Raw genomic sequence first — 26,719 nt, 5'->3', positions numbered from 1 at the left:
TTTTCACCATTTATGTTATAAGTCCCATGTAATAGACACACATATCATATACCTGGCACAATTCCAGGCTCCATGCTACTACTACTGAGAAATTTTCGAAAAACCGAAAAGCTAAGTAATACTTTTGCCCCACTCGGGAATCGAACAGAGACTCCTTGTCCGAGTCGCACTTGCGACCACTGGACCAACGAGGTCAGTCAACGTTAACCTAGCATCAATCTATGAACACGGACTAATAAAAATCATAGTATACGTAGTAGGGAACAGAATATCTCGTTTCTTGAAAGATCGAAATCTGGGGCTACGCTCCTCGTAGCGATAGCTACGCGCGTAGCACGCGTAGTACCCCTTGTCGATATAATTATGAATTTTGAAACCTAGAATGAAGTTTCAGTAGTTAATGCGTCATTATATTATATGTAAAGCAGCCCTCTCACTCAATACTTCATCTAAAAAAATAATACAAGAGCAACAATAGCTAATCGTCTAACTGTAACTCGCGCGCACAATCGCTCGGAACCCCTAAGCGTTTCAACTTGAGGTTTATTTATCTACAATTATTTTTGTGAGACGTAAAGGGGGCTAACTAAACTGTTCGCAAATGCGTTAAGGCCCCGTGTTGCGTAGGGTGTGTTACACGAGGGTCGCACACGTGCGCGCTGTTAGGGCCCTAAGGCCCCCGACACCACTCACAACCGATAGGGTTGCCCCGTCCTTGTCGATTACTTTTTTCATTGTATTGCGCTTATGATAACAAATTCATTGATATTTCTATCGATAAGGGAATAATGGGGTTTGTTTTTTGTGGTATAGAAAAATTTGTGTATTCCTGCCTGCCTTTTAATGCTTCTGATAAATTAATCAGTATGATGTCATTCCTACAAATTACCAGTGCATTTATTCTTAGATACTAATTACAAGTGCATAACTCGTGATTAAAATTTATTTGAAAAGATTTAATTACTATTGGTAGATAACCATGCCGCGACGATACCTACCTACTATCATTAGTAATTATAAGCCAGTTCCCTTATAATGAATGGTACCAAACCTGGGGTAGAACTCTGTGTACAGATAAGGAAACAATTATTAAGTGAATGGTATAGTAAAATTAAATGGCTCACAGAATACTCGTTTTTTATTCATTTTTAAAATAATCACAGTAATCCAAATGTGACCATCGTTTAAGTTAGTAATTTTAAGTGTGGCGTGTATAAGGGCTAGAATTAGAAATAACTTGTCTTACTCGAGTCACAGGACACAGGTACAATGTCTTACAATAACTTAGGTGGCTGACTAGGTTTTCCAAGCACACACTGACTACGGAGCTACCTCCGTATGTCTAACTTCGTTAATTATAAAACTTTTGATGATGACTGTACTCCACTTGTTTTTAATATCAGTTCAAATTATGGCACATCGGACATGAGTGGATACTTCCGGTGATTTGCGCGGTCGCCACGAACTATTACCGAATACTACTGATTTCTGTCATTAGTTGATATTAAATATTAACCATCATGTACTAGGGGCCCACGGTCCCTAATATAACGACCGTATCAAACCATTTTGTAGGATCTAACTGTAGGTTAAATATTTCTTCATGGGACGAAATAATTAGGCGAAATGTGTTTAAGCTTCTATTAGGTATATAAATAATATCAATATAAATACAACAAATATTTATCAAATTCAATTCGCTTGTCCGCGAAAGTTTTTACCAGCATATTTAGACAGCGCTCCCAACTCTTCTTCGATTCTGAGAACTTGGTTGTACTTGTCAACACGTTCGCCGCGCACTGGAGCTCCGCACTTGATCTGGCCTGCAGACAATCCGACTACCAGGTCAGCCACAAACAAATCATTAGTATCTCCCCATCTGTCACATATAACCACGCCAAAACCAGCAGCTTTCAGCAACTTAAAACATTCAATGATTTCAGTCAAAGTACCTGCTTGATTTATTCGCAAACCAAGTGTATTACCAGCCTTTTTTTCGATAGCGAGGCCAAATCGTCTTAGGTTGGTCTGTGTTAGATCATTGCCAAAGAGTTGAGCTGTAGTGCGAGTTGTAAGCAGGGACCACGCAGACCAGTCGTCCATATCGAAGGCGTCTTCAACGGAACATACCCCAAATTCTTTCACGTTATCCAAATATATCTCGGCGAGTTTGTCAGACGACATATATTCTTGCGGATTTGAATTAGGATTTTTAAATTCTAAGTCATATGCTCCGTCTTTATATAAATCCGAGGCGGCCGCATTGAGAGCTATTTCAGCCTTACCCGCATATCCACATTGCTTGATTGCGTCAGAAAGGAAAAGAAGGGCATCTCTGTGACTCTGTAATGGAATTGAAAACCCGCCGTTATCAGCTACATACGCATTATCGACTTTGTACTTGCTCAATATAATGTTCTTGACGTACGTATATATTTCCGTGCCAATACGCATCGCCTCCGCGAAAGACGAGGCTCCAGTAGGCATTACTATGTATTCTTGGAATGGCAGTGCGTTAGAGGATAATATGCCTCCTGTCAGAATTGTAAAATGAGGTACCGGCAATATGATGCTGGTGACTCCTCCCATGTCTGAGATATGTCTGTAGAGGGGCAGTCCTTTCTTAGCGGCTGCAGCCTTGGCTACTACTAACGACACAACCATGATTGCGTTGGCACCAAGTCTAGACCTGGTATCAGTGCCGTCGAGAGAGATCATGAATTGGTCTATTTCCTTTTGCATAGTAACCTCAAGGTTCTGCTTAATGAGTTCTGGTGCTATAATGGTGTTTATATTTTTGACAGCCATCAGAACACCCATACCGTGGTACTCAGCCGGATTATTATCTCGAAGTTGTACGGCTTCAGCTATTTTCTTAACATCAGTTGATGGAACACCGATGCGAAACAACCCAAGTTCTGTTACCATATCCACTTCGACGGTTGGGACCCCGGTAGCGTCAAATATTTGGCGAGCGAGCAGTAGTTTGATAGGCATTTTTGTGAATCTATTTGTGGTAAAAATAATTTAAAAAAATGAAATTCACTGGAAAATTATTTTCAGAAAATTCAATAATACCAAGCGTAACAAACAGTATGTGTCAAAATTCTTTGTTCTACAATTTAAATTTATTTTACACCTGCGGTGCCAGTCGGTAATAACATTGTTATACTTTTTGGTGGGGTTCTTAAAAAAACAATACAGAAACGTACATCGACACGCGACGGGAGTGTGAAAAGGCGCACGTGCGGTATAATCTCTATGTAAATCCTACATTACACTTTGATAAGGTGCTTTTTAATAATTGAAAAAGAGATTATACATCGGCCACTATTGGTTGTAGTATAGTCATTATCTTTCACACATCGGAATAGAGTATTTTATCAGCCCTTGTTTGTGTTTGGGTCCATAGTCATCATAGTCGACGCTTTTGATATTGATATGAAAATAATGGACTTGTATTGTCGAGTATTCGTAGATTATCAAAGCGTAATTTTTTGGATGCGGGCAGTTTGGCTGCAGTGATTTAAATCTTTGATTGTCGGTAGTGTTAAAGGCAAATTTTCTACTAACTATTACATACCTACGCCGCTTACATTTGCCGTGCAAATGACACTAATTGATAGATTAAGGAACGTGCATGCTTTTTCTGTCATAGTAAAATATCGATGAATTTTATGTATTGTTTAAGCTAGAGAAGTTGATAGGCATGTCTCAAAGTGCGAGCAAAATAAAAATAAGGGGTCGACCCCGTTAAAGTGGCATAGAGAACTTAATTGTGTTCTAATACACTCCGTACCCAGCCCCCCTATTAGCGCAGGGCGATCTTTCAATTTGCTACGGCGTGATTCGCAAATATGCTGCTTACACCCTTGTTTACACTTTTAGAAGCATCACAAGTGTACTGCAAAGCTTCTTGTATGTCAAATTGGGGGGTGTATTGTTTTGAATACATTAAAGGAGAACTTTAAAGTAATTCTTTTATAAAAAAAATTAACAAATAGCACTATAATTAACGAAAACGAATTTAGGTACTGTATGTATTGACCATGTCAGATGTCAGTCAACACTGTGGGAGAGAATATAATCGATAAATTAAATGACACGTTTGTCACGGTAGCGGGATGTGTGGGATGATAAAGGTGCGATCCCACGGGACGACCACACGAGATAGCACCCATCACGCGATGTTACCGTGAGAACTATACAATGCACCGCTGCTACTGGACCAACCGAGAGGACTGTAAAATTCGTTCATCACGCAATATGTGACGTAATTATTGCTTTCCATGACACATTTCGAGGGGAACTCTGGGACCGTTGTAGTAGCGAGGTAAAATTACAGTAACATAAATAAATTAGTGTGTACAGCACGGATCATTAAAATTTACAATAGAGTATAGTACCTATTAATGGAAAGTAACTAAAGAGTCACGTGGGTATTGTCGATTTCGTCACTGATAAAGAATTTTCTAATTCCATAGCGGCTGAGATATGCATTTCACCTTAACATTCTAAAGTGCTTAAAGAAAACGTAATGAAGTTAAATTGCTCAGTCGATGACGACATAATGGCCCGCTCCAGTCCTCACCTTCAGTTGTTTGTATTATTTTTCTTTGATTTCTAGTTTCTCATTCACTTTGTAAATGAAGTGTCCCCTCGTGTCGCTAGCCCGTAATGATCTGGGTAACATAATGGCGGCTAACTTGATATTTTAATGAATTAAATGCCTTACCACTGTCAAATGATTTTAGCTGATGAGAACATAAAATGTGTTTCTTTTAATAGTGCATTTAAAAAACTTTTGCCCCTAATTTTATTTTTACATATCTATTGTGGTTTCCATCCTTACCTAAAATATCTACTTAAATTTTATTATATTTATTTAACTTTTTGCAACTTTATTGTACAAGTGTGGGCTTAATGTCACCGGCATTATTGTTAACCAATCTTTAGGTGAGGCCATAGGGTGAGGCAGTGAGAATGTCGTCGGTAAATGAAACAATTTAAATTTGAATTCGCCTTAAATAACTAGAAATAAAATATTATTTTTAATTTTACCGATAACAGGCAAACCTGATTGTGAAAACGACGATTATTAAGCATTAAGCATCGATCAAAAAGTGATGATTGACGATTTTTAAAATTTTTAACGAATAACGTCGTCACCGACACCCCAAATGAAAAATAGACAAGGAAATGAACAGGTCATTGGGTAGGCCTTTTGCTAAGTGGACTTTGCAAATTGAGCTAGGATTGGCAAAAACAGTACCTACTTACTTAGGTAGGTACTACATTTTGGTAAACTTAACTAGTTCATAGTTCATTACCTATGCTATTTTAACTGTAGGTAATAAAATCTTAGAATTTGAATTAGATAGACAACTTAATTGTTTTATATCATCATGAAACTTGGCAAAAGCGCCTTGACTAAATAACTATACAATATTATGGTAACATTTAGCTGGTTTGATGATAAAATTTGAAGGTTTGAGCTATCTCTACTAAAATCTAAATATACCGACTTTGGGCTCATTAGATATGTTTTTCTTTATGTTGACGGGGGAAACCCTCACAATGCACCTAGCTTTTTGGAAAAAAAAAACTAAGGAGTGGGCGATTTCTACCTCACTAAAACACTACACCTAAAGGAGGCACCGGGTCCTCATAGTAGACCAACTCCGGAGCCTCCATGGTGCAACGCCTGTTATGAGACCTCCCTAAAGACCTACATCCTTGAACCTTTCTGTGCAGAGCTCATAAAATATCTAAGTTCATTTCTCCTGTTGACATTATGATTTGTTGCTGGTGTATGATTAGTGAAAACCGTGTTTTTATTTTAACTATGAATTTATTTCATGGGCTTTAATTGAGTGTGCATAATGAACTTGTATTAGTGGTTTATCGATCATTAAAAGGTGCAAGAACAGTGCAGGGGTCGGGTCCTGGTGCCGTCACTGCATGACCCCGAGCCGCATCGTTTGTGCACGCTCCAATGGGCACAGTGCATCTGCATGCCTTCATTTGTGATGCCTGATCTGATGTACAATTTGTTACTAAATTAGTAACTTTCTCATTGATTATTAGATATGTGCGAAATGTGTCAACTTGACCATGTGAAACGAAATGTGCGAATGTTATCTACCTACTGTTATCTTAAATGAGATTTTATTGAAAGTGTTTATCTAGGTAGGAATGGTTGTTACACCTAGGGGTTCTATATTTATTCAAGTGTTAAACTAGCAACTACATTTTACTAAGGACTGACGGTCTAATATTTCTTTATTGAAATGGGAATTTTCTCACAGCTATTGAAAGCTTACAATTTTCGCTGTAAAAAGTATAAAAACCGGCCAAGTGCGAGTCGGACTCGTACATGAAGGGTTCCGTAACAGCAAGTAGATGACATAATATAAAAGTTGTAAAATAACTTGGTTTTACATAGTGTTTGTATGAACGACAAAGTTATATTTGCGGTTTTTGAAAATGTTTTATTTCTTAAAAACTAATAATGATATCTGGTTCAAACTAATTTTCGTTGTTAGTTTCCATTGAAATCTACAGCATATATTTTTTTCAGTTTTCTCACTCTATTATTAAATAATAATTTTTCCACTTTGGAAGCGTCTAACTTTCAAACGATTGATTTTGACGAAAAGTGGTTTTAGGAACCTTAATGTCTTTTTTAAAGACCTATCCATAGACACCCATCACGGATATGTAAGCTGAAAAAAATATTTTTTTGAATCAGTTCCTTGTATGGAGTGCCCCCCTTTAATTTTTAAATTTATTATTTTTTATTCAAAATTCTAATAGCGGTTACCGAAATACACCATCTTACAAAGTTTCAACTATGTAGGCCCAACAGTTTCGGAAATAAATGGCTGTGACATACGGACGGACGGACGGACGGACGGACGGACGGACGGACGGACAGACAGACATGACGAATCTATAAGGGTTCCGTTTTTTGCCGTTTGGCTACGGAACCCTAAAAATGAGAAATAAATACTCGAGAGCAGAGGGTATTTGCTGAATGACAGAAAATGACGGATGACAGAAAATTGTTGGAAGTTGAAAAAACAAACTTAAAACCCAATAAAAGGAATGCAGTTCTTTGAATGCAGACCACACTTTTTCCAACTTTTATCAAAATGGAAAATATTTTTCGAGGAAGCAGTATTAAGACCGTTACTCGTTTAAACTGCGGAAGAGCAGTTCGATAGAACCATGAATTGTATCTGGCTTTTGACGGTGCTATCAACAACAACGGTAGCCCGTGACATTCTACAGTGGATTATGAGCTTCTTCTACATGGGTTTGCCATAACCACGTTTGTGAGTGTGACGCAGTTTAAAAATTTCGTGTAAATTAAAAAACGCTACTGTTCTACTCTAACCAGCCTATGTAGGCTGCGCGACATCGCCGCGTTTGCGCACGCTGCCCATGATGAAGAGTCTCTCTGTGACTCGAAACTTGTAGAGATTTTCTCCGTTATTGTACGTGAGTAAACCGTGATTTTTTAGCTAATTTAGTATGTCACTCGAGTTAATTCTCCCCGCACAGCTAATGATTTTATGAGATAAACAAATTATTAAGATGTTCAGAATGAAATAAAATGTTTGAAAACAGTACCTAAGTATTTAAACACAGGACTACTTGACATAGGTAGCTAAGTACTTACCTACCTACCAAAATTATTCGCGTATGTATAAATTAAATGGTAAGAATCTTACCTCTTATAATAACTTTCTTTTGTTCCTCCTTGTTGTGAGAGTTGGCCACTCCTGACAGCATGGTCTCTGAGGAGCAGCGATCGACTCGTACCTGTGCACAATATCTACATGTTACAATAAAATTTTGTGCTACGATTTCAATAAAAATAAAACTATTTCATTTCATAAATATCTTTCATATTAGGGTCATTCTTAGCCAACATTCTTTATGTAGGTAGGTAATGCCTTTACAGAGGCACATAAAACCCAGATTTTAAAGCAGGTAGGTAGGCGACTAACTATTATTACCTATTAGTCCTATTACGAGAAATACTGACCAGTTCGCCTAAAAAGCTGATATACCCAATGGCTAACTTCAGGGTATCCACTTTCGATAGCCTTTTTTCATAAGGTAAGGTGGGAATGTGAGCTCGTAGGCCTTCGAAGGCATCGTTTATAGATTGCATACGTCGGCGTTCGCGCAGGTTGGCTGCCTGTCTTTGCTGGATCTGTTGCTGGGGACATCTCAGTGAAGATCTACGTCTGTGCAACCGTCTGTAGTCTGATCTGAAAGAAGACATCTCATTTACAAGTGTTGATGGAATGCTAAGTACGCCCATAAGGTTTCTACGCAATTGTAATTAAGTTGATCTGGTATAATGATGCCTTTCGGGTATCTACTAAGCAAAATACATCAGTCTTCAAACGGTTTATTTAAAATAAATCTTACCCATGAAAAAATAGGTAAGTTTATAAAATAATGCAAGCTCAAATGTACACATGTACACACATTAAAATGTCTGCTCACAATGTATCGGAAAATTGATTCAATGCTGGTCTTTTCTGATCTGATTAAGTCTTAGGTTCACCTAAAATATAAGAGTAAAACGAAATTACATTATTTTCTGTGTAAATAGGCTAGAGAATATTGCATTTTTCACGGTTTAAAAGTAATAATTGAGTAGCCATTGTTTTAGTTCAAAATACATAGGTACTTTGTGTTGATAAAAGTAGCACCAACAAAGGTTCAGAAATTGTTACTTAAGTGGCTTAGGTGTCTTGTAAAATAATGATATTAGTTTAAATCTGATTAGGGCTCTGTAAGTCAGTACCGACCTCAAAATCGTTGGGACAAAAGACAGGAGAAAGGTGACTTGAGAAATAAATATCTTTGATAGAAAATACAAATAGTGTGCAAAAACGAAAATAGCAAAGAGATGAAGTCGCACTAGCAGCTTAATTAACAATATCCTAACAAATCATAGTACCTAGAATGGGCTAGTTACCTATTTAGTAAGTATATAATTGCGGAGATCAAAATAAAAATAAACGCAAAACATAAAAAGGACAATAATACACCATAATTACAACTACAGTTTGAAACAAATATTAAGGCAGATAAATTGCGAGGCGATAATAAATTCTAAGCATTTACTTGTAATAAATAATTGATTATCGTAATAATATAAGCATGGTACCTTCTTCGTGGAGTTGATAAATTTTCTTGGTCACTAGCGTAAAGGCTTCCGTCAGACATTGAAGAATCATCGTACATGTAATTGTCTGAACTGTTTGCTGAAGTCGGTGAACCTCCCACGGGCAAGGGCACTACACTCGTATTTTCCATAGAGGAACATCTAATTCCATTAGGTCCATTCATTTCGAGAAAATTATATTAAACAACTAACATTAAATTTTTATTCACAAAACACATGACTAGGAATTCTTTTTAATTACACAGGCTTATCAGTATCATCAATTCAGGAGTTGTGCTACCTATGACAGTTAGCGACATTGTGACGTTCTGAGGGTCAGAGGGATGGTGCTGCGGTATCTGACTCCGCCCTAACACAAAACTCCCCGCCCACGTGTTTATCGACCAAAATAATGAGGCCCTCCGTGTTGTAGAAGCGGTACCCTCCTTTTTCTGCAACCCTAACACTTTTGAGGGGTAGTAGAGACCCCAATGAAATGGTTACTAACACATTTTTAACATAACAATAAAGATTTCCAAAATTAAGCTTTATTGTTATGTATCAAAAGACTTCAAATTGGTAAATTCCTAGTTATATTGTATTTCATAGAATCTGTATCTGAACTCGTACGATAAGCATTTATGGCGCTTTTCAGTCATTTTTAACGTGTCGATTACAAATGTGGTAGAGCCATGCTTCGGCACGAGTAGGCCGGCTCCACTGGAGTACCACGGATACCACGGCCTCACAGAAAACCGACGTGAAACAACGCTTGCGTTGTGTGAGTGAGGTTACCGGACACTCGATTACCTCCCTTCTCAATCTTCCCAATCCCTGATTTCCCAACAACCCTTAAATTCCAACGCACTTGTAACGCCTCTGGTGTTTTATGTGCCCATGGTTGGTTGAGATTGCTTACCATCAGGTGATCCTTTTGCTCGTTTACCATAAAAAAGATGTCGCGTAATGCAAACGGTATGTAGCAGTAAGTAAGACTTGTCTATATTATTGTATTCGAGCTTAGGAAAAGAATAAGAAGATAAATAGAACCCTAAAATTGGGCACTCTGCTCTGCGCTCTGGGTTCTTTTATTTCAACAGTTCCCGAATAAGTCGACTCAACCGGAGTGATACATGGCCTGACGAAAGCTACCATCAAGCAACTTAGGTACGTTGTGTTTGTGTTTTTACAGGATTAATTTTTTTTTTTTTTTTTCGAGGGGGAAAATCATCCAATGACTTCTCCCGCCTTGGGTGAGGCGGGAGGGAGTGTCAGACTCTTACTGACTAAAAACCACCCCGTTCCTTCTCCTGCTTTGAGCCGGAGCCCCGGTAACCTTTTACGTTGTCCGCAGCTCCGGATCAAGCATCAGCCCTACTGGGCCCCATCTGTGGTGGTCTGGCTCTTTGAGGCCGTACGCACGGGTCTGGTTCTGGTCGGGCGGCGAGCTACCCTTGCTCGCCGTCCACAGACCCGCACTTACGGTGGCCGGAGATCGTCACGCGATCCCCGACACCCGGAGTGTCTTCTGCGGCGGCTGGGGCGTGAGGAGGATCGTTCCCTCACGCGCTCCGCCTCCTCCTTAGCTAGCATGACTGCTTCGCAGAAGGAGGAGACGGCGTCCCATTCCCCCTCGCTCCGCACCATGGCCTGAACCAAAGCCGGACGCGAGAGGTCACCGTCGCCGATCACATTCCTAAGGACACGGCGGTGCTCAGCCCATGCAGGGCACACCGCTACTGTATGCTCCACCGTATCCTCCGGGTGATCCACGCAATGCCGACACCCGGGCGTTTCCTCCCGCCGAATCCGAAACAGGAACCTACCGAAACTTCCGTGTCCGGTAAGCACCTGCGTTAGGCGGTAGGTGAGTACGCCGTGACGCCTCTCTAGCCACTCCTCAAAGAGGGGGTTACTACTGGATACCCATCCAATCTTCCCCTTGCCCCGTATGGTAAGCAACGCACTTGTAACGCTTCTGGTGCTGCGGGTGACCATGGGCGGCGCAGATTACATTTATGTAGGTGTAATATTCGTTTATGGTTTACCACCTCACCTACGTATCTCATAAATAATAGGCATAATCTGCTTCCAGGCTTGACCTACGTGCTGATTTATTAAATTATTATAATGTGTGCGTCGTTATTCAATCTAAGTATGGTAAACTAAAATAAAGTGCTCTACAGACATGACTAGTGCTTTTTGTTTATAGGAAATAAAAGTCTTTCTTGTAAGTAGCTGCCTCTTCAGTAATTTTTTATATTTTTAGATTGACTGACATCCTAAGGAAATTATGAAATGTGCATGTGAAAACCAGCAACCAGCTTTTTTTAGCATTATGGAGAGAAAAAAATAAAAAATATAACATACTTAGATTTTTCGTATAGGAATAAGATTAAGTATTCTTTTTTATTTTTTAAGTATTTTAGAATTACCTTGTTATTAAATTTGTTGATTTCCAAACTGTACTCATAATTTATTTTTTATTTGGAAACAATAAATGCATTCAATCATTCAACTCGAAATTGTTATCCGAAGGTACTTCCCGAATCATTAATTCGCAGATTAACGTAACATAAAACATACAGTTCATTTAAAAAAATATATTCTGTTGTAATCACTTGCTTAATAGATAGTAAATTAAAATAGTAGATAAAATCCAAAGCAGTGCCAAAAGGTCTATACCAAATTTATTAAAAATATAATTCAGTGTCAAAGAAATGTCAGTGTCACTGATATGCCGGTTGCCATTTTTATAAATATTACAACATTTCGAGCAAATCTTTGAATTAAGGGAATCAAAATACATAATATGAATAGATATAATTTATTAATAATCATTTTATTCATCATCACTGACGTCGTGGAATCGAATACGTGGCCCGTGACATACGTACATCACTTTGGTTCAGAGCCAGTAACTAAGGCATTGCACCAAACGACTATCGTAACGACTAACTAACCAAACTATGGATAAAGTAAGATAATTTTTAGATAAAGATGAAACAATGAAGTATTAGTATTTTATTGATGAGAGACTGATGTTTATTTTTTGGTTTATATTTTGGACGCCTTAAGTTAGTTTTTATTTCTTTTCAATTTCTTTTAAGGTATTTTTAAGTTTGTAAATATTTTAATTATTATATTATTTATTTAATATGGGTTATTTACTACTAAGAATAGTGTGTGTTATATAATTATATTTTTTTTAACTAATACTAGTTAATTTTATTTCATGAGATGGCAGCCCCATCTGGAAACTGTCAAAATATCAACTGTCATATTTGTCAAAGACATCAAGCTGCGGTCCGCGGCGTTCAATTCGCTAGATTGTTTATTAATCAACGTGTCTAATTCGTTTAATTATATTTTCGGGTCAGCGGTGAATGTGGCTTATCCTCTGCAGTATACTACATAGCTGCTAGATCAATTATTCAAGCAACATGTTTATAGTAGGCCTAACTGGAGGACTGGCGACTGGAAAAAGTACAGTACTTTCAATATTTCGAGCGAATGGCATAGCAGTAATTGACGCTGATGAAGTAGCAAGACAAGGTAATTAATGCCTTTCATTACTTGAGTATATCCTACTTTAATAGTACTTTAAGTAAAGCGCAAGGCTCAGCCGAATGTTCATGGCGAAATGTTTTGCCCAGCAATTGTTTAAAGGTCAATGCCAAGCGAAAAAGTTACTTCATCATAGCTATACGAATTATCATGTCTTGATATCCTAAGTTCTTCACACCAACATATAATTTGGGCTTTGAAAAATTCAATTATTATGTTTTTAGAAATATTTCTATCATATAAAATGAAATGTTATCTCCTAAGTTATCATTTACTTGCAATCGTTCATTTACTTGCAATCAATGGTCCGTTTTTCTACTTTTCCCAAATTATCTTTGCTATAAACCTCACGGAGACCGAGATCTATTCATTGAATGCAAAACTGTGGAAATCGGTTCATGGGTTCTAAAGTAATAGCGTCAGGAAGGAAAACCTTAGAACTTATTTTTTATTATAGATTAATAAAAGAATGAAGAAAATAAACTGTAATAATATAAAATTATATAACTATTAAGCCTGAATTTTTATATCTTTAAAGTTGCTGTGCCCAAACTGGGTCCATAATTGTTACTTTTACCTTTAAGAACATCTATGTACATACACTATGGAAAGCAAATAAATGAGTATGAATATGATGCTATAAAAATAAAACAATAGAATACATGTGTGTGCCATCTCATTAAATAAGAATAAAGTAGTTATAATGAGTAATAGACAATTTAAGACAATTACCAGTTATAACAGATTATTACTGTAATCAAATTAAATCTAAAACATCTTATTATTAAAATAACAATTCAAATTGTTAAATTTCAAATTAATATTGTTGCAATTGGAACTGAAAATGTATTTTTACCAAATTGAATTGAAAGTCTTAAGTATACCATTGTTTTTAATCATGCTGTAAATAATCAGAGAGGGGTAATTAAAATTAAAATAATTTAAACTATGACTTGGGACATAAAGGTACATTTTCTATGAAGTCTACAAGACATTGTAGCAGGTATATGAGTATGTACCTCTGAAAAGTATATCTTATAAGTTTAGGCTCTTGTAACATTACATAATGTAATGTGTGCACTATTAAAACATCCAGACCAAATTCAAAAATTATTTCGCCATTTCAAATTCTTGTTATGTTAAGAAATACATACACATTAAAAAAAATGGCTTAGAACTCCTTATTCCATATGGATGAAGTAGCTGGTAAAAACTAGTTATGAATAAGACTAAGTATGCATATCTTTGTGAAAATTGTACTAAACTAGAAGATATTTAAATACCAAATTTTTGTTAAAAATAACTTTTCTGCATAATGCTAAATAACCTGAAGCACACAGTGCATCTAACTTTATGACCTACTTTTTGAAATATTTATTCTAGTTGTCTAGCGCTTCATATGCAAATGTTTCCTATTGTTAAAATGACAATGTTTTACATAAAGAATATTGAATAGTCAGAAGTATATTTCATTTAGCACAAAATAAAACAAAACAAACACTGTAAAATGACACAGGTTTTATTATGTTTAATCTCTTGTATGCCAGTATCTAAGACACAGTAGAAGACACATTGTGTTGTGTGGGTCTGCATTCTGGCATACCAAGGAGTAAATTATTTACCTTATAGCAATAATTCAATAGTTATTATATTCCTACCAATAAGCAACTAGTGTAGAGTTAATTTAAAAGCAACAGTAATACCAAGGGCATGTTTTATTGCAGGATATAAAAGCCATCTTTAATTACTTAGTTATTTAATTATCAATACATAGTAAGAAGGTTGTAAAGTCACAAAAGGTACAATTTTGATTGAGTAAAAGACCAATTAATTCTTGGTCCAAGCCATAAAACATTAATGAATGCTCTGCGTTAAGTCAATATGCCATCAAAACTTATAGTAGCGATGCAGGCATTGCTTTGTTATTGCTAATTTAAATGGTTATCTTAAGGTTATCGTTGCATAAACATGCTGGCAATTACCAAAGATCTGTGAGCTCAATGTAGAATGTAAATATCTGGGGTTGATGAATTTCCATAACAATATACTAAGGAATATTTTATTTTTAATTTGCAGTGTTGCAGCCTGGTACAAAAGCATGGAGGGACCTCCGAGCTTTCTTCGGAGATGAAGTGCTTCTCCCTGATGGCAATGTGAACAGAGCTAGACTAGGGGAGATTGTTTTTGATGATATTGAAAAGAGAAAAAAGTTAAATGCCATCACACACCCTAGAATACAAAGAGCAATGATGAAGATGGCCATTTCATATTTCTTCTCGGGCCATAGTTATATTGTGATGGAAGTGCCACTGTTGTTTGAGACTGGGAAGATGTTGACCTTCATGCACAAAATTATAACTGTTGTTTGGTGAGTTTACATTAGTGTTGATGTCGAACTTGTTATTTTGCCTTGGGGTAAACAAGTATTTATTAAATCACATTCATGTTTTATAAATATGTATGTGTTGCTGTTATGTGCTCAGTTAATCGTATATTATACTTAAATACCAAAATATGTAGTAAATGATCACCAAATGTCGTAAATAGTAGTACAAATTTTGGTTACAATGTTTTAAAAGTTTTAAATTAAAATGCTGTTTGAATTGTTTAAATTTCCTTTAAAATCTTAATTGTATTGTTGTAAATTCCAGTGAAGATCACCAGCAACTGGAGAGGCTGTGCAAACGCAACGATTTCTCGGAAAATGTCGCTAAGAAACGTATATCTTGTCAGATGCCCCTTGAAGAGAAGGTGGCGAAGTCCCACTTTGTAATAGATAACTCTGGAAGTTTCGAGAACACTAGGCAACAAACGGAATCCATAATTAGATTGCTAAAGAGGTCTAAGTTTACATGGTGAGTTAAAATTGATATTATTTAGGAAGCACTATTCTTTTGTATTATAATGTCACATTTTCTATTCCCTTTAAAGCTTATTTTTGAAATACATATGCTTTGCCAGAGTCGTTTTACGATTTCAGAATAGGCCTATCCAATAATAAGCTACTGAGCTTGATCTTCTGATTAACCTACCTTAACAGCTTCATGCTTCATACCTCTAAACAACCTATAAAATATGAACTGTTGCAAGTCTTATTTTATTTCTTTTGTTACAGGTACTTCCGAGCGATATTTGGCATTGCATTCTTATCTGTGGTCTTTGGTATCGGTCATATAGTCAGCAACTTGGTAATGAATAGAAGTGAATGATTCGTTTACAATTAAGTAGTTTGTACAATGTATTTATTTATTTGAAGACAAGGAATCAAGTAATACTATATGGAGTGGAGTAAAGGTTTTGTCATGTAGTTTAATGTTCTTTGACATAGCACACACATGTATTTATGTAGCTTACCAGCATCTAGTGGGAGTATTATATGGAGGTTCAGCTTATGGTGTGATACACAATCAAGAAATTTATATTTGAAAGACTGGCTAACAAATGTCGCTGATGGCTTGTAAATACCAAATTAATATTGTTTCTCTATATGATGGAGTGCCATCCGAAGTTTGTATTTGTTATCTGTATATGACTAGTCCTTGTGGTCAAATATCCTATTGTAGTAAGAAAACTTTTGTATTTATTCGTAATTAATCAAAAAGGTAAAATTTGATATTTGTAATTTAAAGACGGACTGGGACAAAACACTTTCGTTTATAATTTTGCTAACAATATATCCATTTTCTTCATTATGATAGAATAGCAATACGTGGGCAAATGTTAGCCAAAGCGATATTTCAATGTTTGATAATTTATACTTTTACATTAGTGATTGCAACTTTTACAAAAATGTTTTGTCGGACAGTAGGTAAATTATGATTATGTAATAAGTATTTAAGTAATTTAAATATAGGTAAAGGGGATATTGAGCCGCGCCGCCAATCTGCCTTCAGCAAGCTTGATGATTGATGCTCAAACCTTCTCCTTGTGAGAAGAGGCCATTGCTCGCCAGTAGGCTTATAGGCTATTGATGATGACAAAGAAAGTGCGTGGCTGATACAAAATACAAGGGGATTAGTATTAGTAGTATTTATTTTACTGAGGTTATGGTTAGATGTATGAATTATTGTTCAAGTATTGCATCATGCTCAGCTATGATAAGACGTATTGAAAAAAATTTAAAGCAACGCGAGTATACTTTTATGGAGAAGAGGCACTTTAGAACATGCGGCAGACTGTTATAATAATGGTTACTTAATCTAATCCTTAGCATTTTTTTTTTCGGAACAAAAATAAGAAAATCATCCCATGTTTTGATGGTAATGATGAAAGGAAAGTGGGATATGTAAGATATTTGAACAATAATTGACAAAAGTATATTAAGTAATCATCAGTGTAGGCTTTTCCGCCAGAGATGTGGTATATAGCTACTTTGCTCTGGATGCGTTTGGCTTCTACCAATCATTGGTACACATAGCTTAACTCTGTGGAAATGGACTCAGTTAAGCTATATTTCTTATATGGATAAATGCGTGCTATGAATATGTGTTATGGATGACTTCCCTACTATCGATACATTGCTACTCCAGCTGCGTATCTTCCCCGCATTCTACATACCTTAGTATCAGTGGAAACAGTCACATAGTTTCACAGCTTAGCTATTATATCTTCGTAGCATATCTACATAGCCCATCTCTTGTGGAAAAGCACCCTTAGACCAGTGGTAATAGACATCTAATATTAAGTTAAACCAAATGTTTAGTCAAAGTTATGTAATAACCAGTTAGGGTTAGCAAATGTATTGTAACTGTAAAGGAAACACGCACAGATGTGAAATACCTACCTGAAATATAATTACGAAATGAATTTTGTATTTAGAAGAAGCTTTTAGTTTAGAATAGATTCGAATGTACGACATACTAGTCTTTGGGATTACCCAAAATGGTTCTTGTGTGTAAATACATTATTATGATAAAATAAATGTAACTCAGTCAACAATAAATAGGTACTGATGTAAGCTAAATGGACTTTTATACATTTCAAGGCTGCAACTACGAACATTGGGATTATAATCAGCTTTCCTACCTTAAGTAGGTACCTAAGGTACATCAATTTTATTAACCCGTATCTTGGGCCGTTAAGTGACTGATCAACTTAAACGCTAAAATCTCTCTTTGAAGCCGTACCTGAGAATAATACATTTTATGCATGACAATGATACGATTATATAGTGCTGCACTGAATTGCTTCAGTCGTCGAATTTCACCCTGAAATTCATCTTTCTGTAATAGGTATCCATTTTTCACCATTCTCCGTCGTTGGGAGATTGTGAGCTAATTGATTTTCAAACATCATAATGTGATTTAAAAATGAATTATAAAGAAAAAATAAAGTTTTTATTACAATAGTTGAGGTTATTTTATTTATTTTTACTACACGTTAAATAATGAGTTGAGAACCATATAACATTTGATGCACGAGGGAGAGGACTGTGATTTCTTTCGGACCCCGATTGGTAAGTGTACGTAGACACATCGCCACCGTCTCAGGTCTTGTTGAACAGGGTGGGGGTGACGGAGCCTTTGCAAGTCCGCCGTCCCCGGGTCCATTATTTTAATTAATCACAGCCGGAAACAATTTTTAAAGCAACACTTTTGGTACACATTTACAAACATATTTGCTAAAAATAATTTTCATTTGATGGTAAAAGTCGACTTAACATGATACTTATGTACGTATAGGTATAGCTAACTATGTCTAAACAATGAAGTGAAAAAATCTGGGGGCACGGTAGTGCCCCTGCCAAATCAAGCAAATAAAGGCCGTACCATACTATCCTTTTCTCGAAGCCATTCAGGCCAATTTCGACCGCTTATAACTTAGTTGTAGATAAAGCAAGCCTGAATTCAGATACTAAGCAGGCATTGTACAAACATAGTATATTAAAATTTTCATTAAATTTGAACCAGTAGTTTAAGAATTATAATATGTCAATGTTTCGAAATTTGGCACTGACTGACTGACAAATCATCAAAAGTATAAGGCACTTCTAACATACATAGAAGCTTCAAAAGTTGTGGATCTTACAACTTTTTACGGTAGATAAATCGAGAGCGAGACTTGGACTTTTTCACAGGTTGATGTTTTTGATGGTAAATGATTTTCATTTATCAATGATTAATGATTGTAAGTGATATTACTATTACTTATTTATTATATTTGAAGTTATATTTTTCGGTGTAGTTGTTTTGGGTGTGTTCGGTTTATCCCACCAGTTTGTAACGGGAACGGGGAATCCAGGAGTCGCGTTCGTGGAGACGGACACGGACACTGACACCGTCGTGGGCTCGGTTCCCATGCCAGTAGGTTCAGGGCCTTCAGACACATGTTTCCTAAATATAGGACGACGAGTGTCGTTGAGACAATTTGTTATTGTCGACGGTCCTGGTATCGTTTGGAGCACCGGTGGAGGGGCTGGTTGGGGTTCCTGGTGCAGATCCTCGTCGCCGTCTTCTGAGGGGGGCGGCATAAATACTTGCTTCACTGGGTCGTAACTATACGAACCGAAGATTGGACTACAAATAAAAAAGATACTAATAAGCTCGTATTACCTAAGTCTTATCAGCGCTGCGCTGCGTAAGGGCTGACTTCCAACAGTATGTGTATGCCTCTCCCGATATTCCATATCGGTCTTTATACCCAGGTAAGTCTTCATTGGAATAAGTTATAAACACCGCCTTCACCCTACACGGGATTCCAAGCAGGCAAGTTATAGACACCTAATAGCTAGTATGAAAAATACGTACGGTTTCGCTCCTTCCTCTATTACATAACGTTGTAGCGTTTCTCTTTTACCGAAAACACTGTAGTAACTGAAAATATATTTGAATTAGGTACCTACATAAATATCTAGTGTAAATACAAATTATAAGTTACACGAGGGAACTATACGTACTGCAAAATAGGATGAAGAACACCACACACAAAAATTATATGAACAAGCATTTTTTAACGTGCAACGTGGAATACTGAACATTATTCAAACCATAATGCTCATTTTTTAACGTGTAGTAAAAATCGATTTATTTTATTTTATTACTCAGATAATAAAATTGATGTTTTAGATTTTATATTTTGTAGTTTTTTGGAATACAGCTGAATCAAAGCCATCCTATAAAAATCTGTGATGTGGGAGAGAGAATCTACGCGATTCGGTACGAATGGGCCGGCTGTGGCTCGACCTAAGTGCTGGATACCATGCAGTGCGAGTGAGGTTACGGGATGCTTAATGCCTCGCCTTTCCAATCTCTAAAGTTTCTATAACCATAACCGCACAGTAGTTTCTCCTTCTGGAAGCACAAGTTTTCCCCTTACGATGCGATTATCGTCCTATCTTCATTCCTTTCCAATGTCCTTGAGTGCCTCATCCATTTAAACAGCTTAGTACTTAACCCTTTCCAATCCGAGTTTCATCCAGGACGTAGTGTCACCTCAGCCTTAATTAATACCGTGAAGGACATAAGATCTACCATCGATAAAGGCAGCCACAGACTACTGACCCTGCAAGATTTTAGCAATGCTTTCAATACTTGGAATATCAGTGCCTTTGTGCCCATTATGTTATTTGTTTTTGCTTTTTTGTATTTTTTATCAATAGTGTACAATAAAGTCTATTCTATCTATCTATGTAAATAAGTAGGCAGTAGTCCAACAGCCTTGTTTTTGGCTTATTCCACTTTTCCCCGTTGGATGATCCCCATTGATGGGGATTAGTGAACTTTTTGTTCACTATTCCCCGTTGACCCAAAATTTTTATTTAATGGGGATAAGTGAACTAAAAAGTTCAATAATCCCCATTAGGTAGGTACGTTAAAAAAATAAAATATATGAATCATGTTACATTTATTAATTAAAAATATAACTTTCTTATACCTAATAAAATCACAGATTGTACAATTATTAATTTAAAATAAAAAATGTAACTTTCTTATACCTAATAAAGTCACAGATTGTTACAATCATTAATTTAAAATTGTAGCATGAAAATATTTCTTTCTTATACCTTGTAAAATCAAAGATTACACTCACTTAAGTTTTTCTAAACAGTGCCCAATCGTAATTTCATTATTAATGAGTTCCATTTGGACCTCCTGTATATAATTATCGCGATTGATGCTTTTTTTTGTTTTTTCCGCTATACCTTTATTTTCAGAAACCCCCAATGCAAGAACTTCGTAATACGATGCATCTTCAGCCAACGCTGTGAGGAGCTTCATAATGTTGGGTTTCTTTATTTTCACACGCTTTTTTATTTTATTATTCCATGCTTCGACTAAATTCGTAGTGCGATGAGTCTGTCCAAATACACACCACGTTTTAATAAAATCATCTTGTAGCCATTGTCTGAGCATGTAATTTCTAAACTCCTTGCTATTATCATCATCATCAGGGCTTTGAGAGGCAACATAAAACCAACCCGCAATGATTTTATCTGATGGTAACAAAGCCAAAGCAGTGCTAAGTGCAACTTGTCTTCTGGTTAATTTATCTTTTGTTAGTTTGAGTTGTTTTCCTTTTTTCCATATTGCCTGGGTGAAATGGAAATAACAGCCGCTAATAGATATATTTACAACTAGCTTTTGCCCGCGACTTCGTTCGCGTGGAATAGTGACTTCCGGCAAATTTTTGGTTTTAACCACATAGTTCCCGATCTCGCGGGATCTCTTCAAAAATGAGATGTGGAAGATATTCCAGGGAACTCTTCAAAAATCAACATAATGAGCTCTGCGTTTGATTTTAATAGATGTATACTCACTTAGGGCATTGAAAAAATAGTTTAAAAACGGACTTTAACTAAAGAAATATTATAATCTTTCCGAACTTAAGATGAAAACTAACTTAAAACTAAAGAAAGCTACGAATTACGAATTTATAACAATTAAAAAAGAAATTATATTAGAACCTATCCTTTATGCTATAATAACCAAGCTTAAACTAAATAATTTAAAAGAAACGACTTAAATCTAATCTAATTAATTTATAAATTAGACTTACAATTTTATTAAAAAAACTAACTACAGTAACTACTAATAATCGATATCAAACTAAACCTACGTTAAAAAGTTTAACCAGAAAACCAGGAAAACCCAATAAATAAACTTATTAATTGACAAATACAACGAAACCAATTTAGAATATACGAAACAGCAGGACCACTACAGACAAATAATCATACGACTGATAATATAATACACATTTTCTACAATAGTACCGAAGCGCTCGGCCGATACCCAACCAAATAATTGTAACAAAACCATAGCGCAATCTATTTCGCTCCCAACGCCATCTATCGAGGATAAAGACAACTTGGATTATTTATTTATACTCCGTTCGGGCATTTTCTTTGTACTAAAAGTTTAATTATATTGATATAATTTTTTTCATACCTTTTTACTATTTGTTAACTTTTTTTCGATGAATTAAAACAATAACATGAACCGAAGTCGTGTAACGATCGACATAGAATTATCTATACTCCGTTAGAGCGTTTTCTTTGTACTAAAAGTTGTATTATGTTATATTTTTCATTGCTTTTTACTATTTTGTAAAAACAAATTTCCAATGAATTAAAACAATAACATGAACTGAACAATTGTAATTACACCATTGCGCGATCAACGCCATCTATCTACGGAGTATAGGAACAGCCCGACATTGTTCAATTCAATTCAGTTCAATTCCGTACTATAAGTACGAAATTGAACAATAGATGGCGCTGTATGTCCGGAATAAATTTATTTTTTATTTTATTTTTATTTTATTTTATTTTTATTTTATTTTAATTTTTATGTTTATTTTATTTTTATTTTATTTTATTTTTATTTTATTTTATTTTTATTTTATTTTTATTTTATTTTTATTTTATTTTTATTTTATTTTTATTTTATTTTTATTTTATTTTTATTTTATTTTTATTTTATTTTTATTTTATTTTTATTTTTATTTTTATTTTTATTTTTATTTTTATTTTTATTTTTATTTTATTTTATTTTATTTTTATTTTATTTTATTTTATTTTATTTTTATTTTATTTTTATTTTATTTTTATTTTATTTTTATTTTATTTTTATTTTATTTTTTGATTTTTGAAATAAAAATGTATCTATGTCCTTTCTAAGGTTCTAAACTATATCTGTACCAAATTTCAACCAAATCCGTCAAATAGTTGCGGAGATTAATGGTATAAGCATAGAATGTTCGACGTGATTCTTTAATTTGACATAACTTTTTTATTTATGAACCGATTGACATGAAACAAACACTAAATGTAAATTTAAGCATCCCAAAATATATTCGTGAAAACCGCATCCAACTCGGATCAGCCGTTTCTGAGATTAGCGCGCACAGACGAACAGACAAACAGACAAACAGACAAACAGACAAACAGACAAACAGACAAACAGACAAACAGACAAAAAAAAAGTTAATTACATTTTTGGGTTCGACATCGACATAACAATAACCCCTGCTATTTTTTTTATTTTTATTTTCAATGTACAGACAGCACTTTTCTACGATTTTATTATATGTATAGAAAACATTTCGCATTGCGTTCATCGGAGCCACTTCATAGTCACATTTAAATATTTCTGGATTCCAATCAGGTAATGCAGATTTTATCATACTAAATAAAATTTCATATGTTTGTTGATTTTTATGGCTCATGAGGGCATAAACAAGTGGCACAATGTTTATGTGTTTTTCTGTACTGCCCAAATCCCCATGAATGGTGTAGTTCAACTTACTTCGGTCCAGTGCCGGCGTACGGGCCAATGACACCCCGGGCGAAAATAATGTGGCGCCCACTTGAGGGAAGCAATATCAAGTGTTAGTAGTAGTTTTTAATTTTATTGGCGCCCCCACACTTTGTCGCCCTGGGCCATCGGCCCATGTCGCCCCCTAACGCCGGCACTGCTTCGGTCTGTACCTAAATTCATCCACAGTAGAAGTGAAGAGCAATGGTTTCCTGTAGATTGCCGCATTTATGAAAGTGTTTTAACTAACTTTTTAGACTAACATAAACTAAATCAGTGAAAACTGAAGAAAGTAGGTACCTATCATGTTAGGTAAAAAACTACAGATAGACCACAATATAAATACCTATAAAGCCCTTCCTCTCTCCTACGAATTTTATATTTTGCTGTGCCCGACAGGGTCCATAATTGTGACTGAATACCTACTGTATTTTCTAACACCTGTGTACATTATGAATGCAATAAATACTTGAATACTATAACATCTATAGAGGTACACAGATATAGTTACGTACCTATGTAGGTAGTTAGTCAGTAGAAAATAAAATACGATGTTTTATACCTATATTATTACCTTTAATATAATTTTTGCCAATTTACGTTAATGCATATTATAATTATATTACTAGTTTCTGCCAGCGCCTTTGCCCACATTCTCGTGGGATAAAATGTAGTTTAGGGGTTGTTCCAGACCATGATGTACCCCTGTTCCAAATTTCATCCCGATCTCTTAAGCTATTTGACGTGATTGAGTGACAAACATACGCACAAATTCACAACATTTACATTTATAATATTACCCAGTAAGAAGTAGGATTAGATATTGGTAGGTTTATTGCCACCTACTTCTCTATTATAAGGTGGCTATGTTAATTCCTCTTTAAATCAATGGTAACATGTTTCCTATATACTGGATGACAGTCATTGAGAGTGCCTAGTTTATGTTCCTGGCGTGTTTCTTCCTCCTGCTTCTGTTCCTAGGCAGTCACTGAAGGATTTAGTAGTCGTTTCAGGGGGGCTGGTCTCGGTTGATTTATAGACTCTATCTTCTGGGAGGGGCGTAACAAATATTCGCTTCACTGGATCGTAACTATATGAACCGAAGATTGCACTAAAAAGAAACATACCAAGATTATTATTATTATCTACTTCTTCATCTCAACTTCGTGGTGGGGTTTACCTATAAGGTATCCAGTCACCTGGTTTATCTTGGTCCTAACCTACTAGTACCTACCTAAGTTCAGATTCGAAAGAGCTATTTCGTAAATGGGGATTATTTTCTTTTTGCAAAGATGCATTTTTTATGAACTTTGTAGGACAAAAACATACATACGGTTTAGCTGCGTTCTTTACTAGACGAGGGTCTGCGTCTCTTCTACCGTTAATTATGTAGCATCTGAAAATAACTTTGACCTTTAGGGATATCCAGTGTTTGATATCTAGTATTTTTTTTTTAAAAAAACGTTGCCCCACAATACGATTTTCTCCTGTGTCGTGGGTGCGTTTTACAAACATACAAGTTCACATGCACATGACACCCAGACCCGAAACAACAATTTGTGGATCACACAAAGAGTTGCTCCGTGCGGGAATCGAACCCGCTACCCGTTGCGCGGCAGCTAGTTGCCCAACCACTGCACCAACCCTGCAGTCAATTGTTGCATTTATCGTCGAATGCTACTAGCTAAGATATTTCATAGTTGGAAACGGTCTGTCAGTTTGAAACCCTACAAACGGCATAGAGATGAGACTTCGTTGTACATCTTCTGCTCCGAAAGTGCTTCAAGGAATTGTTTGGTCTGATCCTAACTGCATCCTTTTATCGTCGTGTCAAAGGACAGCGACATCATCTCCATTATTTAGATTTTAGATGACCCCTTTATTTATTTTGGTAACGCATGTAACTCTCTGATGTCAAATAGGTGGTCACGCGAGGTGTCAACCACCTTTTGCTTACCATCAGCGATTTGTATCCTCGGTTTATAATTATCATTATCAGTCTGAGATATCCTCAGGGTAGAACGTATAGAACAGGTACATTATATAATTTACGTACTGTATTATAGGCTGAAGAACACCAAACACAATAAGCAAATAGTACATTCTTTTTAAACTGATGCACTGTGAAATCCTTAGCATTATTATTCAAATATGTGATACTGTTACCGCATGATATATTGTACAATACTGTAATAAGTGCAATATTTATATAATTCTACTTGAGATTGAGCAAAAATCGATTTATTTTGTTACCCAGCTGCCCAGGTAATAAAATTATAAACTACGTTAGTACCTACTTTATATTTAGGCTCAGTATTATAATAGTAAATAGGTAAACTATTTGAACAGCTGCATGGTACGAGTATATACCTTAGCTATAACTTAAAAAATCTTAATAGAACGAAGTACCTATGGAGATTAAAAAACTATACATAACTTAGTAGGTTCTTAACCCTATAAGGATAATCATATTCACACTGGCGGAAAGGATAATCTTACGTCTCCGAGACGTACGATATTCAAACGGCGTTTTTAACTAAACCAACGTATATTTTTTCATTCTTTAAAGAACAAAGTACTGTCTATATACTATTTATGCAAATTAAAGAATAATTTAATGATTTTTAAATCGATATACTTATATAAATAACTAGCAAACCCAGCGAACTTCGTTTCGCCACCTGCTCTTTTCTTGTTTTTTTTTTTTAATTTTCTTTGCTATAAACATCACGGAACCCGTTACCTTTCCATCGAATGCAAAACCGTGGAAATCGGTTCGTGCGATCTGGAGTTATAGCGTCAGGAAGGAAAACCCGACTTATTTTTATATAATAGAATATATTATGTAAACTTCACTACAAATACTTAAACCAAAACTGCTGGGTACTTTTATTCTTAGGGACTACCTATTTCATTTTACTTTTATCCTCAAACATTTTAATACTTGATTTTTTTAAGTTACACTTAATTTAGATACATATTTATTATTTTATATTATTACAAGTTCACGAGATCCGTTCTTACGCAAACAAGTTTTCTACGGGTAATAATTTTGATAGTCCGCTTATTTGGGTTTTTTTTTACCTAGGACTATACTACAAGAATACTTACAACCAGTAGGTATAAGCAACTTAATAGTTGAGTTCATTGTATTGAATTCAAAGCCTAGGTAGTTAATATCACAGAAGGTTTTGACCCATTCATAGCA

At 35.6% G+C, this 26,719-nt stretch overlaps 3 protein-coding genes and 1 long non-coding RNA gene across 4 annotated transcripts; 1 reads left to right on the top strand and 3 right to left on the bottom strand.

The window, feature by feature from the left end:
• Positions 1–1,627: 1,627 nt before the first annotated feature.
• Positions 1,628–9,451, bottom strand: LOC118267249 (enolase). The gene is made up of 4 exons (XM_050704593.1): positions 9,194–9,451; positions 8,054–8,282; positions 7,738–7,827; positions 1,628–2,976 (listed from the first exon to the last, which is right to left on the bottom strand). The coding sequence occupies exons 1-4, from the start codon at positions 9,373–9,375 to the stop codon at positions 1,693–1,695; spliced, it is 1,785 nt and encodes a 594-aa protein (XP_050560550.1). The 5' UTR covers positions 9,376–9,451; the 3' UTR covers positions 1,628–1,692.
• A 3,004-nt stretch (positions 9,452–12,455) lies between these two features.
• On the top strand, positions 12,456–18,104 carry LOC118267236 (dephospho-CoA kinase domain-containing protein). Its single transcript, XM_035581115.2, has 4 exons — positions 12,456–12,745; positions 14,834–15,125; positions 15,409–15,612; positions 15,873–18,104. Exons 1-4 carry the CDS (start codon positions 12,634–12,636, stop codon positions 15,964–15,966), a joined length of 702 nt encoding a protein of 233 aa, XP_035437008.1. The 5' UTR covers positions 12,456–12,633; the 3' UTR covers positions 15,967–18,104.
• Positions 18,105–19,808, bottom strand: LOC118267263 (uncharacterized). Its single transcript, XM_035581178.2, has 3 exons — positions 19,653–19,808; positions 19,504–19,569; positions 18,105–19,272 (listed from the first exon to the last, which is right to left on the bottom strand). Exons 1-3 carry the CDS (start codon positions 19,700–19,702, stop codon positions 18,900–18,902), a joined length of 489 nt encoding a protein of 162 aa, XP_035437071.1. The 5' UTR covers positions 19,703–19,808; the 3' UTR covers positions 18,105–18,899.
• A 4,253-nt stretch (positions 19,809–24,061) lies between these two features.
• On the bottom strand, positions 24,062–25,770 carry LOC118267274 (uncharacterized). Its single transcript, XR_007707170.1, has 3 exons — positions 25,568–25,770; positions 24,845–24,907; positions 24,062–24,622 (listed from the first exon to the last, which is right to left on the bottom strand). It is a non-coding gene; the product is annotated as an uncharacterized LOC118267274 (long non-coding RNA).
• Positions 25,771–26,719: the final 949 nt, after the last annotated feature.

This window comes from Spodoptera frugiperda, chromosome 25 (genome assembly GCF_023101765.2).
Source record: "Spodoptera frugiperda isolate SF20-4 chromosome 25, AGI-APGP_CSIRO_Sfru_2.0, whole genome shotgun sequence".
NCBI classification, from domain to species: Eukaryota; Metazoa; Arthropoda; class Insecta; order Lepidoptera; family Noctuidae; genus Spodoptera; species Spodoptera frugiperda.
Note: the sequence above shows the minus strand (reverse complement) of the source record. Positions and strands in the feature narration are given on the sequence as shown.